Genomic DNA, 24,618 nt, shown 5'->3' on the forward strand with positions numbered 1-24,618 from the left:
TAATCATCCGTCTTCTTGAGCCTAAAGAACGTAGTCGTAAGACGTTAAATTGAAGATGGAATTCTCAATTCTTTTATCTCATTGATACGTAGCTCAGGGAAGTTAGACAAGAAAAGGAAAGGAAAAAAAAAAAAACATATGAATACCTTCATCCTCAGCATATCGTAGAAAGAACCCTTAATTTGAGGCAGGGATTTTGGTTTCTAGGGGTTGAAACTTGAATTCTACTTTTGAGGAGTTATTTCGAAAATTTTCCATTTTTCGAGGAAAATAGTTATGAGAAAAAATGTAGTTTATAATATTCTACATAAAGAAAGGTCTTTAGACTTTTTAACTCAGTCGTTTCAAAGATAGACTGAACTGTGTCTGAATAGAAATAAGGGTTCTTGAGACTGTAAAATATCTTAAAAATAAGCATCGGACGAAAAAAAAAAAATGATGTTCGAAATAAAAAGTTAATATTTTGAAGGCTAAAATTCATCAATGGTAAAATTAACCCTCCCCGCCCCTGGAGGGGACTTCGAGAACTTAAGTAGGGACCTCCCACTTTTTATTGTAGATTTGGATTCTACTAACTAACTAACTCTGTTGCCTATGGAAGCCGGAATTTCAACGCCATGTTCACAAAAGCTCTGCCGTAGCCAACTTTATATTCCTATTTCTGCGAGATCCATCTTAAGGTTGTCCTCTTATCTACGCCTAGGTTTTCCTAATGGGCCTTTTCGGATTGAATTTACAACCAAAACTTTGAAAGCATTCCTACTTTATTCCATTCTGGCTACATGAGCTGAGGTATAGTTTTGTTAGCTTGTCATTGACTTCATCATTGTCATAGATAAAATGCCTGACGAAGACGACGGTAAAGTGTCGAAACGGTAATGTAAATAATTAACACAAGCGGTTGCTTTGGTCCAATTGAGTAGTTTCTCTCAATGAAAATGTGTTTCTACATTTTTTTTTTCTTTCTTTCAAATATTCTTGTTGATAAATTCTTCAATTGTATTACTTCCTTATCTTCATAATCCTTGATAGTAGAAAACTTAATTACATTAAGGATCCGTTTAACCGAATTTATGCGACAGATGTTGCTTCGGTTGAACAAAAATTCGGTTAAATTGGAATAAAGATTTCTTTGATATACAGTGCTGTATATTTAATATATTTTGATACATTTTTAGCGTGAAAAGACGTTGTTTCCAGTATATGATACTTTCAAAAGGAACATTATAACAGAACTTGCTAAACTAAAGCCGTACCACTAAAACAATGAAGCTGAATTCAGCTCGTAGAAAAATATATCGGGTGTTCTAAAAATGGCACCCACGGACCTCAGAGCACTTTTCTACAGGCCAAAATAAAGCGAAAATGTTATATGATGGTTTGCCCTCCGGGGCCTCCTTCAGTCGCTATGGGGAATCAAAGTTTCGCAATGTGGCAACGTCGCAGATTAATTTGGAGCTATTAGCATTACTCTACGAATACAACAAGAAGTTGAATCGATTGCTACACTAGTAAGTGATGTTAGTGTCAATCAACATCGACTTTAGCTGCCATCTGGGAAGAATCGATATAACTATTTGATAGATTGGTAGATCTAATCTATGGTTCTTCATTTGCGACTTGCTACATAGTGCAATTTGTGTCTCCAGACAAGGACTCGAAAGGTATATATATATGTTATGCTTCATTTTGCTCTGTGGTCCATGGGCGCCATTTTTTAGCATACCCTATATATATATATTGGCTTCTTTTTCAGTAGTAGTACTTGTACTAAGGCTTTTTTTTTTAACAGTGATCTTAATTATGAACCAATTCTTAGAACATTCATTTTATTTTGTGCGATGGACTTAAAGAAGTGCATTTCGTTTCATTTCTGCATTTTCTTTCATTTTGCGTTACAATAGATTTTGTTAACGTTTGAGCCTCATCCGTAGGAACTGGAGCGATAACATACTCTCATAGACTTTGCTTATAAGTCACGATAATGCTCTAGCCAATGAGAGCGCATGTGCACACGAAACGAGTAGAAATTTGTATGAAATGAGGGTTTCGAGATTACCTTTTGCGCCTGGGTTCTAGACCCGAGGGCGGTGCTTCGTGAGAGAAGGGGGAGCGATACGTCATTGTGTAATAACGTATTGTGAAAAAATTGTACAGAGTTTGCAACAATGCAGACCCTGGAAACAGTGGACCTTGGCACACGATATGAGCTGTGCAGGAAGAGTAGTGTAGCCTATCTGTCGTGCATGCTTTACGGTAAATGGGAATTATCAGACGTAAACGGAAAACCATGCGGAATTTTACATAACGACAAGTTGTGGTTCAGAAACAACGTTTAAGAACTCTGATCACCAAAACGTTCACTGCTACAAATCATGGAGTGTGCGTCATGGACGATGAGACCTATTTTACATTAGATGGTCACAAGTGGCAGCCTAAAACGTACTACGATCTAGGAACTAGTGATGTGCCTGATTCAGTGCGCTTTTCTGTAAAATCAAAATATCCACAAAAGGTGTTATGGCTTGCGATGAGTGAAAAGGAACTTTCTAAATCGGTGGCGGATTTTCAAGACCAGTCTTGCGATAAAAACTGAACGGTATGTGACGTTCTGTCTGCCAAAAGTTATAGTTTATTAACACGTATCATCGTGGAGACAATGTGGTGTTTTGGCCAGATTTAGCCAGCTGCCGCTACGCTACAGCAAGTCTTGCAGCCATGGCACATTACGGTATAACGCCACATATCCAAAGATCAGAATCCTCCTAATATTCCTGAACTTCGGCCAACTGAAGATTTTGGGGCAAATTTGAAGAGACAAGTGCATGCCGATAATTATCAGCCAACATCCGTTGCAGGTCTTAATCCGACGGATCGGTAGATGCTTGAATGAAATTGATACATCGTGTTTCGCGTCATGTATGCAGAAAGTTCCCCGCAATTGTTGCAAGGGCAGCAGATATGGCGTAAATATGTTTGTATATACATTAAAGTCCAGATGTCATTCTAGTTTAACAATCAGAGAACAATAAAATTTCGGATGTTCAGTGTGGCAAATGGATTGTAGTTTTTGTGGAATTTTTTTTCACCATACGTTATGGGTAACAGACAGGACCTGTTATAAATTTTGTGCAGAATTTTCTTTCATTTTTTTAACCTTTATAAATGCAGAAATGAAACTAAATGCACTTCTTTAAGTCCATTGCACAAAATAAAATGAATACTCTAAAAGTTAGTTCATCGTAACCTACGAAACACCTGTAGTACTGAGACACAGATTTCTGACGTGTTGCCATTACTTTTTATATAACGAATGGACATATCTTTTTCTTTCTTTCCTTCTTTTTCTGTAAATTCATGTTGAAGTAATGTCGATCTTGCAGTGGATATAACAGCATATGAATTCTTGAGACTTGAAATTGACTTATTTCGATAGAACAAAATTTCACCATAATAAATTAATTTCTAATATGCCCAGAGTTTTATTATCCTGGTATATTCTATATTTTGCTGTATATGTATTCGATTTTGCTTTTCAGATAGTCAGACTGAGTTGCAGATAATGTATGCTGGAACGAAGCTAGCTCTTCAGAAAGAAGCTGACTTGACACGAGTGTATGAAATTCGAGAGTTGGAGGAATTGACTGAAGAGTGGTTACAGGAAAAGCTTAGTAAGTGAAGAATTTCATAAAGAAAATCACCGTGCCATTCCTTTTAGGGTCCAACCATTTTGATTCTGAAGTACAAGTTTCTTACAGAGAACCACATGCGAATTTGTAAATTGCTTAAAATAAAAAGTTCAAATGTAAATATAACGCTAAACGAGGAAATCAAATAGAACAAAATATATTGTTAATTGTTGGAGAGTTTCAAATTAATGGTGCGTCATCTGACAGCGGAAGTAACCAGAAAAGAATTTGAGAGGTGTTAGACAAATGATTGTACAATATTTTTTTACGTTTCCAGGTATTACAGCAAAAGGAGTGTCACAAAATGGTCTTTAGAGTGGATCACAGTGTCAGGTCATTCTTGACTTTCAATTGACAAAGTTGATACACAAATTGTGGGGCAGAAAACTCTCGATTATAACGTAATCTTTTTCTGAGCTGTAAATAGCGTGTACTAAACTATCACTGCAGTTTACAAGTTCTATCGCGCTTGTTTTCCAGATTTTAATTGACTTATTTTTAAGAAAAATGAGCCGATGTTTTTTCTGAACGCTCCTAATTTCTTTTATTCTGCCCTCGAATACATTCGAGCATCATGAACTGTGGCCTCCATACTGTCCTTAAGTAAATTCGAAAGAGACAAATTTCGAATTTTTAAATATTATTATCTCAATATAATAAAATGCCGTAAATTTTACTCCAAACAAGGACAATCGTATCCGTCGTTTGTAATATTCGAATGTATGAAGAGATGATTGTAAAGTTATTCTGGGAAGACAGAAGCGTTGATGACCTTGTCAGCCTATCCTTTGTAAAAAGAAAGAAGAAAAAAAAAACTATTTGTCACCCTCTCATCAGCTGTTATGACATTAATTTATTCTATAAGGTAACCGTCTTTAGTATCAGTCTTTGATTTTGAAGTTATTGTGCTCTGAAATTGTCCTCTACGCCCCTGTCTCTTAAACAATCTGTTTCTTTGTTATGTATATTGTTTCATTTGGTACTAGGAATAATTTGCCGAAGTCTGACATTTAATTTATGACTTAATCTGTGGCATTATATAAGTAACAAATAATATTTACCAGGTACAAGGTTTCAATGGTTTATTTGGTTTATTACCGGTAGTAGTTGTAGATCGATTTAATTTTTTCTTTCCTTTTTGTTGTTTGTATGTTTGTATTTTGTTGACTTATTATTGATTTATTTGTTGATTTATTTTACAATAGAACCTGTTTTTAGCGGAATCGAACGGGACTCGCAAAAATTTCCGTTATAGATAGGTTTCCAGTTACCGAAGGTAAACCTATACAAAAAAGTGCATACATATAATAGGCATACGGAGATAAATTAAGATGCTGTACGTACCTTAGTCAATTTACAGTATTTCTACTACGCGTTAATACATGCAAAGCTTACAATGAACAGGAAAAAAAAAAAAAAAAATACTGTGCACACGTTAACTTAATTTTTCCAATAGTCAGGGACGGTTTTCTGTACACATCGCTGCTTGTCTGCTCCCCTTTCCACACAGAGTTTAGCCTGAGGTGCCACACTAAGCATACGAGTGTCATTTCGACGTAAGGTAAATGTTGCAGTTCCTTTAAACTTCTGATATCATTTTGATAAGTCTTTAGCCTACATTCTTCCAACTCAATGCCTTATTTCTCTTCTTCCTCCACCCCCTCTTCTCCTTTCAGATTTTTTTGTAAAATTCTCAACTAAAACATGTATATCTGTTGTTTGTGCTTCGGTGTGCATGTCACTGTTTTGCTAGAAATATATATAACCTCTAATAGGATGTCTAAAAACTTTCTAAATGCTGCACTCCGAAACTTGGAATTTTCCGTTAAAAGGCTTATTTTGATTTCCGTTGTCCGCGTAATACAGTTTCCGTTTAATGAAGAGAATTTAACACGATTTTCGCCAGTAAATTCATGGGACCGTGAAATATTTCCGTTTAATAAAGGGTTCGTTGAAGACAGGTTTTAGCGTATTATAATATCTAAATAGCAACTTGATTGTTAGTTATAGCATACTTTTTCGTAATTTCTAGATTTAGATATAGTTGAATATTTGCTTCAATGCAATCTTGTATTGAAGCAAGTCAGGGAACTATTTGGCCTTCTTCAAGAGAGTATAAGAATGATAAGCAAGTTGATTCTATTTGCTTAAGAATTATTCTGTATATAAGTATATATATATATTTATATAAATTGCCTTTTCGATGCTCGTTCAGAAGAGCTTGTTTGCTAAGAGCGTTAAAGTGTAATTGAATGTTAAAATGGAAGATATTCAAAAAGTATGAAGTAAGGAATAAATGTAAAAATATACAGTGTGTTTCAAAACAACACCAGCAACGTTTGTGAGGTGATTCCTGATACCAAGATAAGACAAAAAGTATAGATCAACCTGGGTGCACAAATGTTTCCTTTCGGAGTTATAGCCTGCCGAAAACATGAGGAAAAAAAAAAAAAAAAAAAAAAAGAACTTTAAAGGTCTATAGTTCCAAAACTATGAGATCTACTATAGTCGGGTAGTTTCAGAATCCTGCTGTACTTCCGCAAAAATTTTTATAGAGGTAATTGAAGAGTACTTCAAATTATATGCTCGTAGCCAAACTCCCTCTATAAAAATTGTTGCGTGAGTACCTTAGGATTCTGAAACATTGATATTTGGATAGGGCACATACTAGTTCCTAAGTGAAGTCTTGAGCCGACTATGGTAGGTCTCATAGTTTTGAAGCAATGGACCTTTAAAGTTCATTTTTCCATGTTGTCGGCAGCCTATAACTCCGAAAGGAGGAAGCATTTGAGCACCCAGATTGGTCTATACTTTTTGTCTTGTCATGGTGTCATGAATCACCTCCCAAACGTTGTCGGTGTTGTTTTGAAACACCCTGTATATGTGTATATTCCGTTTGCCAAAATGCGAGGAAGAATTTAATGAGAACTTTCAGATTATAATAGAAATTCTAAGCGCTGTTCTATCGTCATGTAAATTGACATCATCATCATTAGGAATTACGGACACGAGTAGTATCTTGTAGGTGGCAGCAGCACTATATCAAGCATCTTCCTGTATTGAATTATATGGGGAGATCTCATATTTACAAGGTGAATTTCTTATTAGAAGATAAACATATCCTCCGAAAATCTCTAATTGATAGAAACGTGTAATTCACTAACCACCCCAGATGTGTTACTTGAGGTTGACTAAATTTAAAGATGTACAACTACAAAATAGAGGTTGATGAATTTCCCTTTGAAATTCTTGTATTTGTTATGACAACAAATCCCAGATAGCGAAAGTCAAACTAACCGAGTAGTTTCTTAATATATATATATATATATATATATATATATATATTACAGCAGATTTCAGATGAGAAGCGGCATGGCCTTGAGTTGGCTTTACGCGGCGTCCAATTGGCTTTGAGCGGTGTTGACAATTCGCGACAAGCAGTTCTGCACGCTGACTTCTCGCGCTACTGCGAATCTTGAAAATAGCAGAGGCGCTTATTAGAAATATTGTGTTAGCACATTAACTGCTCACTTTACGAAGTAGAGGAAAGAATTACGAACACATACGTGAAAACTACATCTTTTTATGACAACTGGTTGTCATGATACACGCTTTGAAAGGTTTCCATATAAAACAATTAGTAAAACGAGCGTTGAGTCCCGTCTAATTTCCAGTGGATTTTTCTTCGATTTGGAAATGGAACTCAACTTTTATTAAAGGATAATCAGGGGTGTAACCAACAGGTTGTTCTAGGGGAACATTACTTTCAGGGGGAGGAAAGCTTTTCACACATTAAAAACAGAACAAATGACCTATTTCAGAATATGAAAGCATTTTAACTCACCATGTATACTATACACATATTATGTTTTCTCGATGCTACCTTAACAAAAGACGGATCTTGACAGTACTGAAGTTGAAAGGCGGATTGTAAGAGATAAATCAATAAGCTATTCATAAGAAAACAAATGCTGTTTCTAGCAGTCTGTTTATCCGACTTTGTGTTTATGTAGGTTAAAATACTAAAGGGAAAAAACTCGAAAAAATATCAACTCAGATATTATTATGCAATAATATAGTAGTGAGAGATCCTGGGGGGACTGAGGGAGCCAGGGCCCCTCATTTTATTTGTAAATGTGCAATATTAGGCATAATTTGAATGCAATTTGTCTTAAAATCATCATATATGCTTTCTGCATCTGAATGCACCCCCCCTCCCCAATTTACAGAGAAATCAGCGTCCTTGTAATTAGGTACAGAAACTGTATTGATGATGTTTTCTTTTTTCTTTTTTTAAAAATCGTATTTTATTATAAACGTTCCTAATTTGCATTAACTATTAAATAAGTTTACTAAACATATACTAGATGAACCTCATTTCGGGGCTGGAAATAGTTTGGAAAGTCAAGGCCCTCTTTTCCCCCCGTTTCTACACCCTTGAGAATAGTAAGCGATCGAATTAAATAACAAGCCTCTGCAATTTGATTCATATATATATATATATATATATTCGATTCCCGGCGGGAGCTCATGTGGAAGAACAGAAGGTATGGGACATTCGTAATATTGTTTTGAAATTGCCTTCATGCAAGATTCTTCCTTATTCGACAGAAGAAACGCAGTATGATTTTTTTTCTTCGTTTCAATACCTTACGTATGTGTGGCCAATTACGTACTCCTTCTTTACTCCTCGAGCAGGGATGCAAAAGCACCAGGCGTCTGAGTGGTGTCATAAATTATTGTAACCCAAAACAAACTCGACCATATCGTGTTGCTTACGAATCAGATGGATTGTTGTTGTGAGACCTACATCAAGTATAAGAGTATGTTATTATAGGAACAGACATGGACGCAAAGGAGCTGATTGTGTGTGTAGGAACGCAACTTCTCTTCTAGCATAAACAGAATTCATCAGTGTCTAGGTTGCTTTCTTTCGTGGTAGTTCATTTGTTCTCCAAAATTATAGTTGACAATGTCTTTAAGGAAACCGAGTACAAGTGCGGAATTTTCTTTTAAAAAAAAGTGCTACGAAGTGAAGCTCGAAGAATTATTTTTTGTGTTTACAATTTTTGGAACTCATAATAAAAAATTTACAAGTGTCAGATTCAGACAATGGCGAAATATTAATTGACATAGACGATAGTGAAAGTAGTGTTGAAGACGAACGTTTAGCAGTTCCACTGGAATAAGTTAATAGGTAGGTTATTCAGTTGCTATATATACTTCTAGGATACACAGCCAAAATCTTTGAGTTTGCTGGAATAGTATATTTACATTGTGAATAATGTTGCCAATGTATGTGTAATAATCTCAACTAGAGGAAGAGCGAGAAGGGAAAGGGGAGTCCGAAATCCGGCAACACCGCGCGGAATATCGCACAGCATTGGCTACTGCCCGTGATGCTTTACATCTGAAAAACACAATAGTAATATTGTATTATATTAATTAGTAGCGTCAATTACCCGCTTCGCTGGGTTAAAATAAGAAAAATTAGTAATGTTCCGTCAGTCCAGTGTATTACTGAAGCGCTTTTTGATAGACGATGTTTTCTGTCTTGCATTCAGAACACATAAATTTTCGGAACTTCCAACTCTAGACATTGCCACATAAAGTTGGCCGTGTGAGAAACAAGGGGTTCTCCCCCCCTTCCCCTCCCTCAAGTTGTAGGGCTGAATTTGGATTTAAACGGCATCGGAAGTGTCACTGTTCATCTCAGTGACCCCGAAAACTATGGATTTGGTACTAATTTTCTATGATTTTTAAATATCTCTCGCTTCGCCTTCCCTAAGTCGCACTGTCAAAGTGAAATGATAACCTTACTCCCAGTCCCGAATCTCATCTATGTTGAAAATTTGATCGAGGTCTGTCGGCTGGTTGAAGAGGTAGGAAGTCAGAAACAGTCAATTTCATTTTTATATACAGGGTGGTCCGGAAGTTTCCCCTCCCCTCCCCTTTAGTTTCAACAGTATAGTGTTAGTTATGGTAGAATGTCTCTACACAGTTACCTTGAAGTCTTAAGAGTCATAAACATCGGTATGATCAGCATCCAGGTCGTAACACAGCTGAATTCTGCGCCAAGTTCTGGCAGATGTTTTGCGGTGATACTCCAGAGTCACGAGGGTGAAGGCGTGTTCCACAGCTGCTCGTAATTCCTGCGTTGTATGATATCGAGTGTTTCTTATTTTTTGCTTTATGGATCCCCAAAGAGCATTGTCTGGTGTCGTCAGATCGGGACTCCTTGGATGCCAGGCAAAGGGAGTTGGTGAAGATGCACAACCTCTTCCAATCTAGCGGGCAGGAAACGTCTGATTCAGGTAATTGCGCACGCGAATCGCGAAGTGCGCTGGTACTCCATCCTGCTGTATCACAACAGTGTCTTTGATACCATTTTCTTCCAGTTGAAGCACCAACCACTCATTAAGCATTCCAGGTAAGAATGTCCATTAACATTTTCTTCGAAGAAGTGAGGCCCAAAAATGTGTGTTGCACTCATTCTAGCCCACACCATCACGTGTGGTGGGTTTCTCTCTATTTCATTGTAAAACCGGGGTTTTCCTTACACCACATTACAACGTTCCGAGAATGCTGTATTATGATAAAACATATATTTTTAATTTCGAGACCATTAATACGAAACTGAGAGAACGAATGAGCCACCGTGTTCCTCTATTCCCTGGTTAGATTTGATACATATAATTTATCCTCGTACTGAAGTTCACCATTTTTGTGAGTGGATATGTACGTAACAGTGTTTCATTTACATAATTTGCACGTGTGTGCCATTTTTTCCTATTTTCATTAAAAGAACACGCACTTGATAAATAATAATATCTTCTTTCACCGCGTTTCACTATTTTGTCTTTAAAATAGTCTTTACTCGTAAATGGATTTCCACAAGGTCTGATTCCTTGAGCTCTCATTTTTATTAGCTCATAGATGTATCCTCTGTAGATGTAATCTGTAAAGAAAAAAAAAAGAAGCAAACGTTACTTTACATGATCGACATGAATTTGTTTACCTAAAAAAAAGTAATTATTAACCTTATCACACATATTCTAAAAAGACGAAAAACAGTTATTGATCTTTGTTATCCGAAAGAAAGATGTAAAACTTGCCTATTCGTAGAAGACAGATGTGTCACAGTCCTTTGGTTAGTTCTTCCTCTTCTGACAGGTTTAAACGTAGAAAATCTATCTTAAATTTCTTCTTCTTCTTTTGCTTCATGTAGTTTCATCGTCTCTTGAAGACTTATCCTTTTTTATTGTGTACCGTAAAGAAAAAAAAATCACGGTAATAAATCATGGTAAAATGGTGTTAAAAAAGTACCACTAACATTACCAATTGCTACCTCGGTAGTATAGTAATGAATATTCATAGTTTTACCAATTGTCACTTAACCTATTGCAGAAGATCAGGGCTTAAAGAGTAACCTATGAGCAAACACAATAACTACACGGTAATTAACCTAGGTTATCTCATTTTATTGTATTGAATATTAATAACACAAAGTGGATGAGCACCTTACAGGACTATTCTAATCCAGACATAGTTATTAATAAGTATGTGGGTCATCCACAGCAAGAATATACTACGTGAGATTTATGTATAACACAATGCCTTGGCAAATTACAGAGTGAACTTACAGGCATTATGCTTGTAAATAGACATCTAAATGATTTACGAGAATAGCTTCTCTTCCAAGCAATATACAAAATGCAAAACGTTATAATAGTTCCGGGTTTATCATAACCTACGATTATCAGGATTTGAATGACTTGTACTGCCCTGCCATAATTATGCATAGGAGTATAAAAAACTATGCAATATACAACTTATATGTTCTGGTCCATCGATATTAGCAACGACGACAATTTCTTCGCGTTACTATGGTGGTCACTTACATTGCACCACCTGCCCGATAGTCTCCGACTTGACAATACGAGACGAGACTTTCGCCAACCGAGCGCGACCGAGTCTCAATTAGAACACGATAATGGCTCTTGTCTTAGAATATTACTATTCTTATTAGTGTCGGTGTGGTAGTACAGTGATAGAGTGTGACCTATGATTCGATTCCCCTGTACGGTATGCTATCTCCAATGCAATAAACCTTATATACTTCTTCTTCCTAACGAGGTTGGGCGATAAGCCCCTGCAACTCCATTATAAATAAGGACGTAATTATTTTACAAACTACTTGGTGAACCTTCGCTAATATAATGCTACTAGTTCTTACAACCTTTTGTTAAACTTATTTAAGAATTGCAAAATGGAATAAGAGAGAAAACATATAATAATGATAAGTGTTTATTTACATAAGCTATACATACAACAAAAGGGAATCTGTTGGTCACTACTACTTATCTGCTAAGCCAGGGTCAAACTCTGTGTGTCATAAAAGTTAGTTTAATAGAGTTTAATTAAATAATATAGATTCTGTCTGACCTATAAAGAAAATCATTATATCAGCAAGGTGATTTGAAATAATACGCCAGGCAAAAGATAAGCCTTGGGCTATATCGCTTAGAACTGCCTTAAGAGTGAATCTATCATTTATGCATTGAATTCCATTACTGGCTACTTACATGTTTCGGCCTCGTCTTGGAAGTCAGCTTCTGGTCTTATATTCATACCACACGATAATCACGCACTAATTATGGGCACTATAGATCACTGAATGCATCACTTCTTCCTCTTCCAAGCCTAGAGCAGCGATCAGATTGCAAGCCCACGACAAACCTTTCGGCCTTGTCTTGGAAGTCAGCTTCTGGTCTTACATACATACCACACAATAATCACGCACTAATTATGGGCACTATAGATCACTAGATGCATCACTTCTTCCTCTTCCAAGCCTAGAGCAGCGATCAGATTGCAAGCCTACGACAAACCTTTCGTCCTCGTCTTGGAAGTCAGCTTCTGGTCTTATATACATACCACACAATAACCACGCACTAATTATGGGCACTATAGATCACTAGATGCATCACTTCTTCCTCTTCCAAGCCTAGAGCAGCGATCAGATTGCAAGCCCACAACAAACCTCTTTGTGTGGCTACGGAGTCGGGATCGAACTTTGGACCTCCAAGGATAGCATCAGTGGTAGCCCATAGCAAACCTCTTTGCGTGGCTTATGGAGCTGGATAGAACTGCTTGAACTCAGGACCTCTCTTTTCCGAAATCGAGGCAGCCTGTTAATCAAGAATTCGTCGGCGAACGTGTAGCACCTTTGCCTACCATTCGAGAACGATCCCTGTGACCTGAAAACCCGAAGTTTAAATACTTCTTGCTGTTCTTGGTTTTCAGGTCTCGAGCTACTTTCTGTAACTAAATTTTACTTAGGAAGTTAATTTTTAGCTTGTGTTCTGTGTCTTAATGCAGCCACGAAAACTTCCAACGGTTTCTTGTTGACTTGTAGGAGAACACATGTTTATTTTGCTTAATATTGGAATTAAAGTTTTTTTTTCTAATATTTTTTTTCATTCTCCCAGTGTATATTGTCCTGATTCTAGATGATCATTACACAATTACTGAAACTCTGAATACTGAATACCCTGGTTTAGAAACCAGAAGTTTTTATACACGCCTCATTTGTTATTTTTCTTTCTCATGTCCTTCAGAACCAGTGCATTCTAGACTATGAAATAATAGTTTTTGTGACGTATGCGGGAAAACACTTGCTTTCACATTTTCCACAAAACAGATTTTTTTGTTATATAATTGCTTGTTGTTTTCTGGTATCCTTCTTCAAGTATGTTACTCTACCAATAATAACTTATTTGTGTTACTTGGTTTTTCCAAGGTGACATTGTCATACACTAAAATAATATTGGAGTCTGATTTTCGAAATTAAAAAATTTCGATCAAGTCCTTTACGTTTCCGTAATATTTCCCCACTTAAAAAATATTAGTGAGCAATCCTGGAATGGATGCCCAAGATCATCAATTTCGATCACAGTTCGATAGTCACCCTGTATAAGGAGATCACTAAGTACAATTTCTGTACACTGGGATGCAACGTCAGTTTCATGCCTAGAATCCTTGTGTCAGGGACATAGGGAGGAAGAATAACATGATTTAGTAATTGGTACCAAGAGTGGTCAATAAGGCATAAGGTTGTAGGATAAGTGTATACATAGTCATATGACACCTTTAGTACATAAACTTATATACATCAAGAGACTTGTCCAGTAAGGACAAACAACCTATTATTATATTGTAAAAAATTGTCTCATATAGTTTTTGTGGGTAGAGCATTTAATAAAAAGAGCGTCCGCAATCTACTCCTACTACCAGTTTTATTATAAAAGTTTCCACTATAGAAAGTATTTTTACAAAATACTATACAAGATAATCACTCTAATATGAAAGATTAATTATAGGTGGTCTTTGACCGTAAGGTCGCAGACAGGATCTCCAACAGAGCCCCGTAGCAGTCTAAGCAGAGAGGAATTAAGGAACCAATGCTCCGTAGCAAGCAGAGGCGGGTTAAGTAGCCAACAGAGCCCCGTAGCAGGCTAAGTGGCTGAGGTTAGGATTCCCAGACACAGTCCTGTAGCAGGCTAAGCCAGGAGATAGGATAGGCGTAGTCCCGTAGCAGACTAGAGGAGGGTCACCAGAAAACTGGTATCGAGTTGCCTTCGTCCATCCAATTTATAGGGTCCTTTGGGTGGCGGTGGCGCTGCTGCTCCGATGTCGTCTTCTGCTCCGTGGAAGGGGCCAGAAGCCGTCGTCTGCATGTGACTGTAGATCCATCTGGTGGGAGATCCTCTTGCCGAAGCACGTGGTGGTGTTTGTAAATACTGATGCGTGGAATTGTTTGTTCACATCATCACATAGGATATTACAATATCGATTGGACCATGCAGAAGAACAATCGTTAAAGTGTTGTATAATAATAGTACATAAACATTATGCCGACTGACTCTAACGAACTCCAAAGATTGTCGCCGACTGACCTCTCGTTTCCAGGTTGAACGGAGTATTTAAGGATCCAAATCTTCTTTTGATCTTGCTGACTCCAGACACGTGTCGATGAGATGATTTGGTCTCAGCAGATACTTTTGACGTCAGAATGGTTAGGTAATCGGGAAAGGAAATCTCTCAGCTTTATTACATAAAATACACATTGACATAATACATTACATAAACGTAAACAAACACTTTCACGATTCAGCAGTGAAGACAAAACTACGGAAGAATACATTAACCGAATTCCCAGACGCAAATGAATTTCATTAGCTAAGTCTTCCGAATGTCTTACGTTCTTGATGTGTACAAAACAACTTTATGTAATTAATTAAAAAAGAGTAGCTTCACAACACTGATGACAGTCCTCAATGAAAATTACGTATCTCAGACAAACAATAAATGAATGAGTGGGTAATCAATACAAATCAATAATCAATAAATATTGATCTCTTTACACTAATACTTTTTGCTGAGGTTGTTACGCAAAGTGCCCGTGATTATGACGTAGAACCACGCCATCGAAAAAGTGACCCAGAAAATAGGTTTGATGTGCAACGAGGAATTTGATTCAAACGAAGAAATCTGTTAACGGAAGATGTAGATAATGAAGAAGTTAATTATATAAGTGAAACTGTCTTCAGCACATAAAACGAATTCGCAGTCAAAATTACATAATAATTCTTAACATTTTATAATAGGTTTCTGACCTGAAATTATGTAAAGGAATCTTTTCCTTGTTTTGTTTAGCTGCTTCGTTCAGGTGAAGAGATTTAATTTTCAAGGTCAGCCCTTCACATGTAGAGCTGGTATCTACTTGTGGCCGACCAAATCTGTAGTTATAATGTTTTCGGAAACAGTCCCAGTATTTCCAGTAGGAACACTTAACATCAGGTTGCTTCTTTTTAAAACTACCTCCACACCTGTGTTATATTCAGGTCTGCATTTAAGTAGCATATATTTTACCCTGAATGGTGCAACTCTTTCACCGTCATGATTCAATATTGTGATATGCTTTTAAAAATGAAAGCTAAATCGTAAATTATATTTGTAATACCTTTAAGTGAAAGCATATCTTACGGTAGTAATAGTGTTGGTACCCTTTTACCTTATTAGAGATTGGGAAAGAAAGATGATATTCATTGTTCATTATTTATTACAAGTAATTTGATATAACAAGCTGCAGACTTCTGGTAGTAAAGGAAAATATGCTAAACAAGAGAAAATGTAAAGTGCACTTTAAATTAGTCTGCATGATTAATAGTTACTTCAAAGTTTCAAAGCAATTTAAATACATATTTAAGGTAAGCCTTAGGAGACCACCAATTGAGATACAATTCTCAAAAAGACATATCAATAAAGCAAAAGTAAAAGAAAAACTTACAATGCAAATAACGGTTTCTTAAGTTCTCTCATGTCTCTGAATATTAAAGTCCAGTGAAACTTATTAAGAGAGAAACGTCCATGTATGAGTCCACTTGAGTCGTAGTTTTCCAAGCGAAGATTGAGAATGATTGATACAAAATGTATAATTTCCAGACTATTTATATGATTCTACTTTTGGTAAATAACATGTTTGTCTTGATAAAATCCAAGAGCTTAGCTACGTCAGTGTTATTTTGTAGTGTGTTTGTGTCCTTGGATTTTCCGTTCACTTTTTCAAAATAAACTTATTTTTCTACCTGAGTACACACTCAAGAAAAAGTTCGGATTCACATACATAGTAAAAATTTTAATATTCCAACTAAATGAAATAATTAGTTCTTTTTGATTATACAACACAATATGGTTGCGAATCATCCGTTCGATGTCACGTGGAATGGCATTATACATTCCTCCGTCTCTTCGGGCTTCTGGCGATTACCCCACTAATTTTTAATCACGAATTTTTTATATCGATTTTACACTAATTCCATACACAGACAACAGTGCATCAGAACACATTTCTTGCTTCTGAGACCCAATTTGTAAGTTGTATTTGAATGAAGTTGCATTTACCCTGGCTTTCTCTGATCTTGGACGCCTTTGCTTCACCTCCGTTACGTCAATATCATCTCTGTACGTATTCTGTCATTATTGGGAAGTCACTTACCGCAACAAAAGCTTCCATGCTCCACGGTCTTCTTCTAATCTTCTCCACGTGTGGCCGAAAGTCATTAGAAAGTCCCTGCAAAAATATATCTTGTTGGGCTTTTGTCGCTGTGTGACGTCCTCCTCCTCTTTTAGTTCTTTATAATTACTTTAATAATATTTACTTTTTCTTTAATACTAATTAATCTTAATTCTGCTGTTGTTCAGTAGTCATATTGTTAATTAAAATTAGTGAAAACAAACCAGAAACATTGATAATGCTAGGAGGACACTTAGTAGTTATAGTAGTTATACTGATTAATGAAAATGAAAGTTTAGTATGTTATTTTAGTAGTTGTATCCAAATATTATTATTTTTCTGTGAAACAGTATTTCAGCCTGTCAGAACTGAGCATAAGAGGTAGGTTCTATTCTTTTCTCTGTAAAAGTCAAGTAAAAGAACAGTTTCACCTCCGAATGCTTAACTACGATTTTATTAACATAAAGAAAATTCTAATTTTTACAAGAGGATATTAATAATACTATGTACATATTCTCTGAGTTACATGCCGGAATTTATTTTCGCTTGGAAATCAAAACTAAAAGCTAACTTTTTTAACGAAATTTTACATATGAAGGGCGCAGGGGAAAAAACAACTGATTCACAAAACTGAAATTTTACAGGAGAGCAAAAACAAAGTTAAAACGTTTTCACGTAAAACACAGAATTTTTACGAAAATGGTTATGGTTCATTGTTGCTTGTTGGCTCATTGTTATTGTTTTTAAGTAATTATTGCGTAAAACATATTAATAACATAGGTATGATTGTTTTTATATTAATGGCCAGGGACTGAATTGTTTTTTTTTTTTTTCCTGTATATTTATAAATTGTAAATGAGATTGTGTTTTTAAAGGCTTTTTAAGGATTGAACATGAAAAAAGGATAAAATACAGCATTACACGTAAAATTTTCTATTTCGTGATGAAATTAAAAGTAAAACTGCTCCCATAGTTACTAAAATTCTTGAATTTAGCTCTTTGTTTGTAGCATGCTGCAAAACACATACACACACACACACACAAATAGTTATCCTCTGTAAATGAACCAAATTTATAACAGTTGTTTTTGCTAAAACTATTGTTGTTATATGAAGTTTGATTGTTGTAAGGGTAATTGTTACGTTTCATTACTTTTGAGAATTGCGACAAGTTATGTCTTGACTATGGTTTGTTGTTAATATTCATTGAAAAATAATGTAAAGCTATTCGGCCACAAGTCGTCTATAATTTTATTTTAAAGCAAGAGCAGTGCAAGAACTAATCACTAGTGTTCCGACACCATTTAACTGTCGGGATAGAAATGAGAGGCACCTAAGAGGTGCGGGATAACAATACCAAATTTATAGCAATAAAGCACATACTAAATTGGGGCGACTCCACCACTAGTCTTAGGCGACTAGAACCATGAGCAAAATAAGACAAGATAATGAATATAAATTTAGTGTTAAAATAATTTGAAAATAACCAATGCATTTTCATTGAAAATTGGTAGCAATAAGGGCGTTAAGGAATAGAAAGTAAACAAAGGAATAGCAACTAATTTTGAACAGTCTCACCCCAATTCGAAGTAGTTCCAATCTTCTCCCTCTTACTCATAGGTGATGTTTAGGTGCTGTCCTCGAAGTTCCAGTGATTTGCAGGTTAGGTTGTCCTGATGAAGTCCATGATGAAAACTTGTCCGACAATCAACCATGGCATTGAATGCCGGACCCCAAAGGCAGGGAGACTTCGATCTGTCTCGCGTCGTGGTTGAGATCCAAAGACCCAGATTGTGCTCTCTCAATTGCTTTTAACCTGACTGTCCTTCTGACGTCAGAATGAGATTATGGTGACACCACAGAGTTTCCTGAGCGTGGTCTATTACACAAAACTGACATTGACCAAGTCCATGTTTCTACATGTCGTCGACTAAACACAAAGTTCTCAAACTTGCTCCTGAGATTGCTAACGTTTTCAGGTAAACGAACCTAAAGGAGACTCACCTGCGTCAAAGTACTTACTTCTATATTCATTACTTCCTTGTTGTAACATCGTGTCGTGGGTAAACGAACGAAACGGACAATGTCTTGTAGTAGCCTGACTATGAGGGGCCAATGAGGTCGAACCAATTGAGAGAAGCAATTGATCTAACAAAGCAAATTAAAAGCGTCGCGTGTGAGACTGTTAAAGGGTGAAGGTTCTGAAGGTCGTTACCACTGTTTATTACAAATTACAAGTACAAAGACTTCCTCAATAACAGCAAAGCAATAGTTAATTAATCTTTCAATGTAAAGTCAGCTAGCGACGTACAACAGAATATTAGTGTTAATAATATCAGGCAGTGAACTCTTGAAGGCTGCTTGGCTTCCATTGATGCTTGGTTGAATTTCCACATGAAATGAAAATGTCCTAGCTTGTCCTTACTTCATATCCCGTAACACTAGGTAAAAAGATTATTATCTTACCTTTAAAAATCGGGTTCTGCATCTGGGACATCAACATCTGGAAAGACCGCAGCAGTTTCATTGGCAGCAAGAAGACTCGCATAAACCACCTTTGAACCTTCCTCCTCGCAGAACTTCATTAGCACTTTAAGATCATTGCAATTAATATGTTACTAATTATGTTACTGAATATAGCAACAATCAATTGTCACGTTAAGTAATAAGAATGCTAATAAATGGACAAGTGTCATACATTTGTGGTATTTATTAAAACCGACACCATAAATGCTAACGATATAGATACAAACAATATTTACAAAATCATGATATGAAATATAAGTAGTACAATGGTTGGGGTCTATCAAGGAGAAATCCCTGATACTCTCGTGTGTTTTTAATGTCACGTAGTCCTCCTTTCACGACATTTATGTCATGCAAAAGTTCATCAGCGCAAAGCATATACTCACAAACTCAGGCCTGTCAGTCCTGGGTGGTTCCTCTGGATGCAGATTAAATATACCATACCACACTCTTAGCAGGTGTAGGTCGAATGATGATAATTGTTTTAAAATGCCTGGTTTTATAGTATCACAAAAACTATTTTGGTTTTAGCAAGGCTCTGTTTATGCTGGAAAATATGTTTTTTTTTTTTTTTTTTTTTTTTTAATTTCTTTCAAAATAGACACCTTGAAAGTTTTTATCTTATATGTTTTGACACCATCACCTTGAATATACTTGATACCATCACTTGGAAAGTTTTTATCTTGATTGTGTTTTTTACCTTGTTCTTTAATAGAACTTTTACAAGGAGACATTACAAAGTATATGAGTGTATAATAATTTTAAACTTTTCATCGTTTAATGATTTTGGGAATATAATACAATTCTCTTTTGTCAAGGCTATTGGAGCTACGTACTTTTGGGCTGGTACAGTCAAAACTTCGACGGGGGGTACATTTTTCCTTTCTCTCTTTTTATTTCAACGTCGGTTTGCCTTACGTTAGACGTGTAAAATGCTCCGTTGTAGGCATTTCTGTGCTCAACTGATTGAGACTTAGTGAATCGCAGTTGCTTGACAGGTCTGATAGGAAAACAAAACTTGTTTTTGTAGAATTTAGAAGACAAAAAGTTACCCTAATCCTTGAATAAGATTTGCTCACATTTTATGACCTCAAAAGTGCTTGGCTTCATCCGGGATCCCTCAAGAACTGTCCTTCACCCATTTGGTGTTTCGGCTCTTGCAGTTTTTGGTAAAAGACCCATACTTTTGTCAGTCATGAGTGGCCTCGTACTGGAAATGTTACAGTAACAGTGTCAAACTTATTTTGCATAACAGAAACGTAGTGCAAGAACTTAATAATGGTGTGGTTTTTATTCTGTCCACCACATGAATCTGAAAATATGTATAGTGTCTTGACAGATTTGCTTAAATAAGTGTCAAAGAAATGGCTAAGCATCGATCATCCGCACCTTTTTTCGCAGTAGTTTCGTCATATGTGTACATCACAGAAACATCATTCGACAGTAGATGCACGTTAAAAATGTAAAATGTCAGCCGGCGTCTGAAGTACACTTCACCACCAGTTGATATGTTTGGGGTTGGAAGGTTTTTTCCAAAATCAATTCATATAGCTTTCACTTCATCAGATTTTCTAGATTCTTGCTTAGCTTTATTTTTTTAGCTTGTAAAACCATCCGGCTTGTTTCAAGTGAAGAGCTTTCTCCGTTAACAGTTTTTCCCTGTTTTTTAGTAGTGCTAGTTTTTCATCATTATTTGCACTGGCTGTTATTTTCCTATCAATTTCAGTTAATTTGGCTTTCTGCTCATTACACCAAGAACAGGTATCAGTGCGAGGATACCCGAATCCCATATTAAATTCAGAAACAAATATGTGACGAAAACTTTCATGACCCGGATATTTATTCAAAAACATTCCTAGCAAGGTCTTAACATTTAAATCTTCAGACAAATGTACTTCCTTGGAGTCATTTAAACTGTAGTGAGCCTGGCGACCTTTCAATGATCCTAAAAAATCAATTGCCAATTTACTGTGTCCTGGGAAATTTTATTTGGTCTGTTTGCGTGTTTCCCTCTATGGTTTTTAGGGGCCTGGCCTGTTAGCATTAAAGACCGACCGTTTTATAGTGTGCACCTAAAAGGTTTGATTTCAAAAATGGATTGAAATCCCTTGAAACAAACTGGGACTTCGACAGCGGAACCTTCCCGTACGACCCTAATTTTGTAGGCAAAAGAACCACCATTTTGCCTAGCTTCATCTTGACCTTCCTAGGCCTCCTTTGAGCAACAGGCAGTACTGAAATCAGGCCAGCTAGGTAGCTACTTTGACCATCAGTTCCTACTTGTGCTCCTATTTCGTTGAATTGTTTTATCAAAGATTTTCTTTCCTCAATACTGACATTTTTAAAGCACTCGTACCTTTTACAACGGCAGTCAACCCCAGTTTCATAAGATGCTGCTCTTAACTTCTTCATGACATCAGCTACTCTACCGGTCTTTTTACGTTTCTTTGTAGATTTACATTTACTCAGTGGAGTTGAATGTTCACAATCACTAACCTCACTTTGAAATTCACCATCAATCATTTTGACACACTTTACGCATTTACTGTAAATCACAAGTAACGAAACACACAGTAAGCTCACAACACAGCACAGTGCAGAACATAACCTCAAAATGGCAGACCTCAGATGTGCGCTCATGCGTTAGTCGTCTGCAGTTAGCGGACTGAGTTGTTTCTTAGCCTGTACCAACTTGACGCACTTGTTTCTTCCCCTGCATGACATACTGACAACCCAGCTCACTTCGTGCCTAATTTGGGGATGCAAAATTGAATTGAGCTGAGCGCCTTCCACTCACCATCTAGAATGAGTGGGCAAGTTCTCAAATTCATATGCGAGAGGTTTATAATTTAACACATACCAATTGGGGATTGAGTTCTAATAATAAAACATTGATTTCAATGATTAGGTAACAACTGTATTTCTTATTCAGTAAAATGTAATGAATGTAGATGTTGTGAATTTTAGTACGGATATTCGGAAACTTTGCCAGACGAGTATCGCTTATCGAGCATTGAGCAATTGAATCCTGAATAGGAGAAACACATACCTTTCAGTTTTCTTCCAGATGACGTTCGCTGATGACCTCGGTGTTGACGAGTTGAATCCAGTATCTCCAAGTTGACACTTCTATGGACAGGCGTTGTTGCTTAGCATTGAGTCTGGTCTCACTCCCAGTGCTCTAGATGAATCGTAGAACTTCTTTAATAAAATACTGGAGCTTCTCTAAAAGCTGAAGCTTCCATCCAGATCGCGATGACTTCTCTTTCAATAGAACTCCTGGTTCTCTATGTGTCGAACACTCTGATATCTGTCTCACTCGAACTCCTTGTTCTCTGTCCCTCTCTCTCTCTGTCTGTCTCTTGGTTTTGTTCAACTTCTCCGTTCTGGAATTCTCTGGCGTCGTCTGCTGCTAGGCACGTGTGACCTCCTTTCATTTGGAAAAACAAATTCTTTCCTCGTGTCAAGACTCAAAAACTGCAACACTCGACACACTCCGATTTCCCGATTCTAGGCAATTTCCTCATATCCGTGAATGTGTGAAATGTTCACAAACAGATTACAATTACTTTTCATGATTTACAGAATGTCGTTTATGTAGGAGTTAACGCATTACATACATTGTCATCCTGCATTCGCAGACTCTCCATTGTGCATTTTTGTTTACTGAATCTTGCTGACAATTAAATAATACATTTGCATCGGCTTGCGTTAATCTCGATTCTTAACAGTTGTTTACCTTCACCTCATTATTTTATAAAACCCGATATCCATAAAATAAATAAAAATTGATCAATAAAAATAAAATTATTATACATGAAATTCTGATTAAATTCGGGTACTGCCACAATACCTTTCGACTGTTATATCTCTTGACAGAGTTGCTTGTTTGCCTGCACGTTTCGGCATGTTAAAATATAAGGTATGCACTACCTGTTACCAACATAACTTTTTTTTTTTTTGACTCAGTTGGTTTCTCCCCTGCAACCTTCATATGTTACCGAATGAGACTTACATGAGCAAATGATACCCTCTCAACCCAAGTCCAAAGTAAGTTTTGCCGCACATGGCTAATGCGCTTTCTGTCAATGCTTCTGTTCCCTCCGCTTCCACTCTTGGCATTTGCCAAGACCAAAATGATCCCCGTTCCCTGTTCCTCATTATATTACAAAATTAATCAGTCATTAATTTGAAATTAGGTGCTTAAACTTTTTTTTTTCAATTAAAAGTCCCATTAGGTTTGTCGTGCCGGTCCTGTGGAAATTTGTGAAGAGTACAAATCCCAAGAGTTCACACAGGGGCGGCTCGGCAAAAGTAATAGAGTGGAGCAACGCCGTTGGTCTCTTAACACTAATGTAAAGCACTTAGAGTTCTTCAAGGATCGAACTGAAACTCTCTCGGATTCCCTTTTGATGTTTATTTCCAATAGTATTTGACTAACTACAGATGTATATACAAGACGGTGATGTGTTTTACAGAAAATCTCACAAGACTACGTAAGAATCCGCAAAATTGGTGTGGTTACGCGCACTAACCACAACTTGTTAGGAATGGAATCGAAGATGAATTACTTTAAAGTAGAATAGTACGGACTTAGCACGAACCGGTACAAACTTGGTACGAACTTACAAGGAACATCATCTTAGTGATCCAAACCGATTTTGATGAAATTTGGCAGGGAAATACTGCACAGGATATAAACAAATACGTGTTTTTTATTTTCTGCGGAAAAACGGTTTGAGGGTGCAAAAGCCCCACCTAAAATTTTGAAAGTGGGCCCCCGAAGGGCAAGAACAAGTGGACCGAAGCAAATGAAATTGTACACACATACACTAGACATAAAATAAGGGAATACGTGTTTCGTGTTTTCCGGGAAAAATCAGTTGGGTGGGGCACAGACCCCTCCAAACGTATAAACACGAAATCTAAAAAGGAATAGTAAGTGTAATGCAAAGTACCTCAAGCACATGCAGAATTGTAACCAAACTCTGGTTAGTGCCAATGCACACATAACACAAAAACATAAGCGAATACTAGTGGTTATTTTGTACAGAAAAACTGTTTGGTAGCCGAAACGGGCCGCGAAATAATTTGGCAGTCATCAGAAACGAGATGATTGGAGAAAGTAAGCGAATGAAGTACATATAGACATTTAAGCTGCAAAAGGACAAAGAATGCAGGATACACACGTATGTCCAGCATGTTGTAATTATTGAACTCTATGAGAAATGTACTGGCCATAAGATTTTGGCATTCGTGAACCTACGTTAACTGCAGCTGTTGTATGGCCCACAATGACAGTCGAGTTCAACTTCTAGCGATTCGT

The 24,618-nt window shown here is 36.7% G+C and overlaps 1 protein-coding gene across 3 annotated transcripts in view; it reads left to right on the forward strand.

Moving 5' to 3' along the window:
- GMF (Glia maturation factor) overlaps positions 1 to 24,618 on the forward strand; it is an 87,598-nt gene that overhangs the window by 54,319 nt on the left and 8,661 nt on the right. For all 3 annotated transcript variants that reach the window (XM_081744430.1, XM_081744432.1, XM_081744433.1), the window contains exon 5: positions 3,540 to 3,671. In XM_081744430.1, the coding sequence (XP_081600556.1) occupies positions 3,540 to 3,671 (132 nt within the window). The remainder of the gene's footprint in view (positions 1 to 3,539; positions 3,672 to 24,618) is intronic.

The sequence above is a fragment of the Thermobia domestica genome, chromosome 17, assembly GCF_964235325.1.
Source record: "Thermobia domestica chromosome 17, izTheDome1.hap1.1, whole genome shotgun sequence".
Classification (NCBI taxonomy): domain Eukaryota; kingdom Metazoa; phylum Arthropoda; class Insecta; order Zygentoma; family Lepismatidae; genus Thermobia; species Thermobia domestica.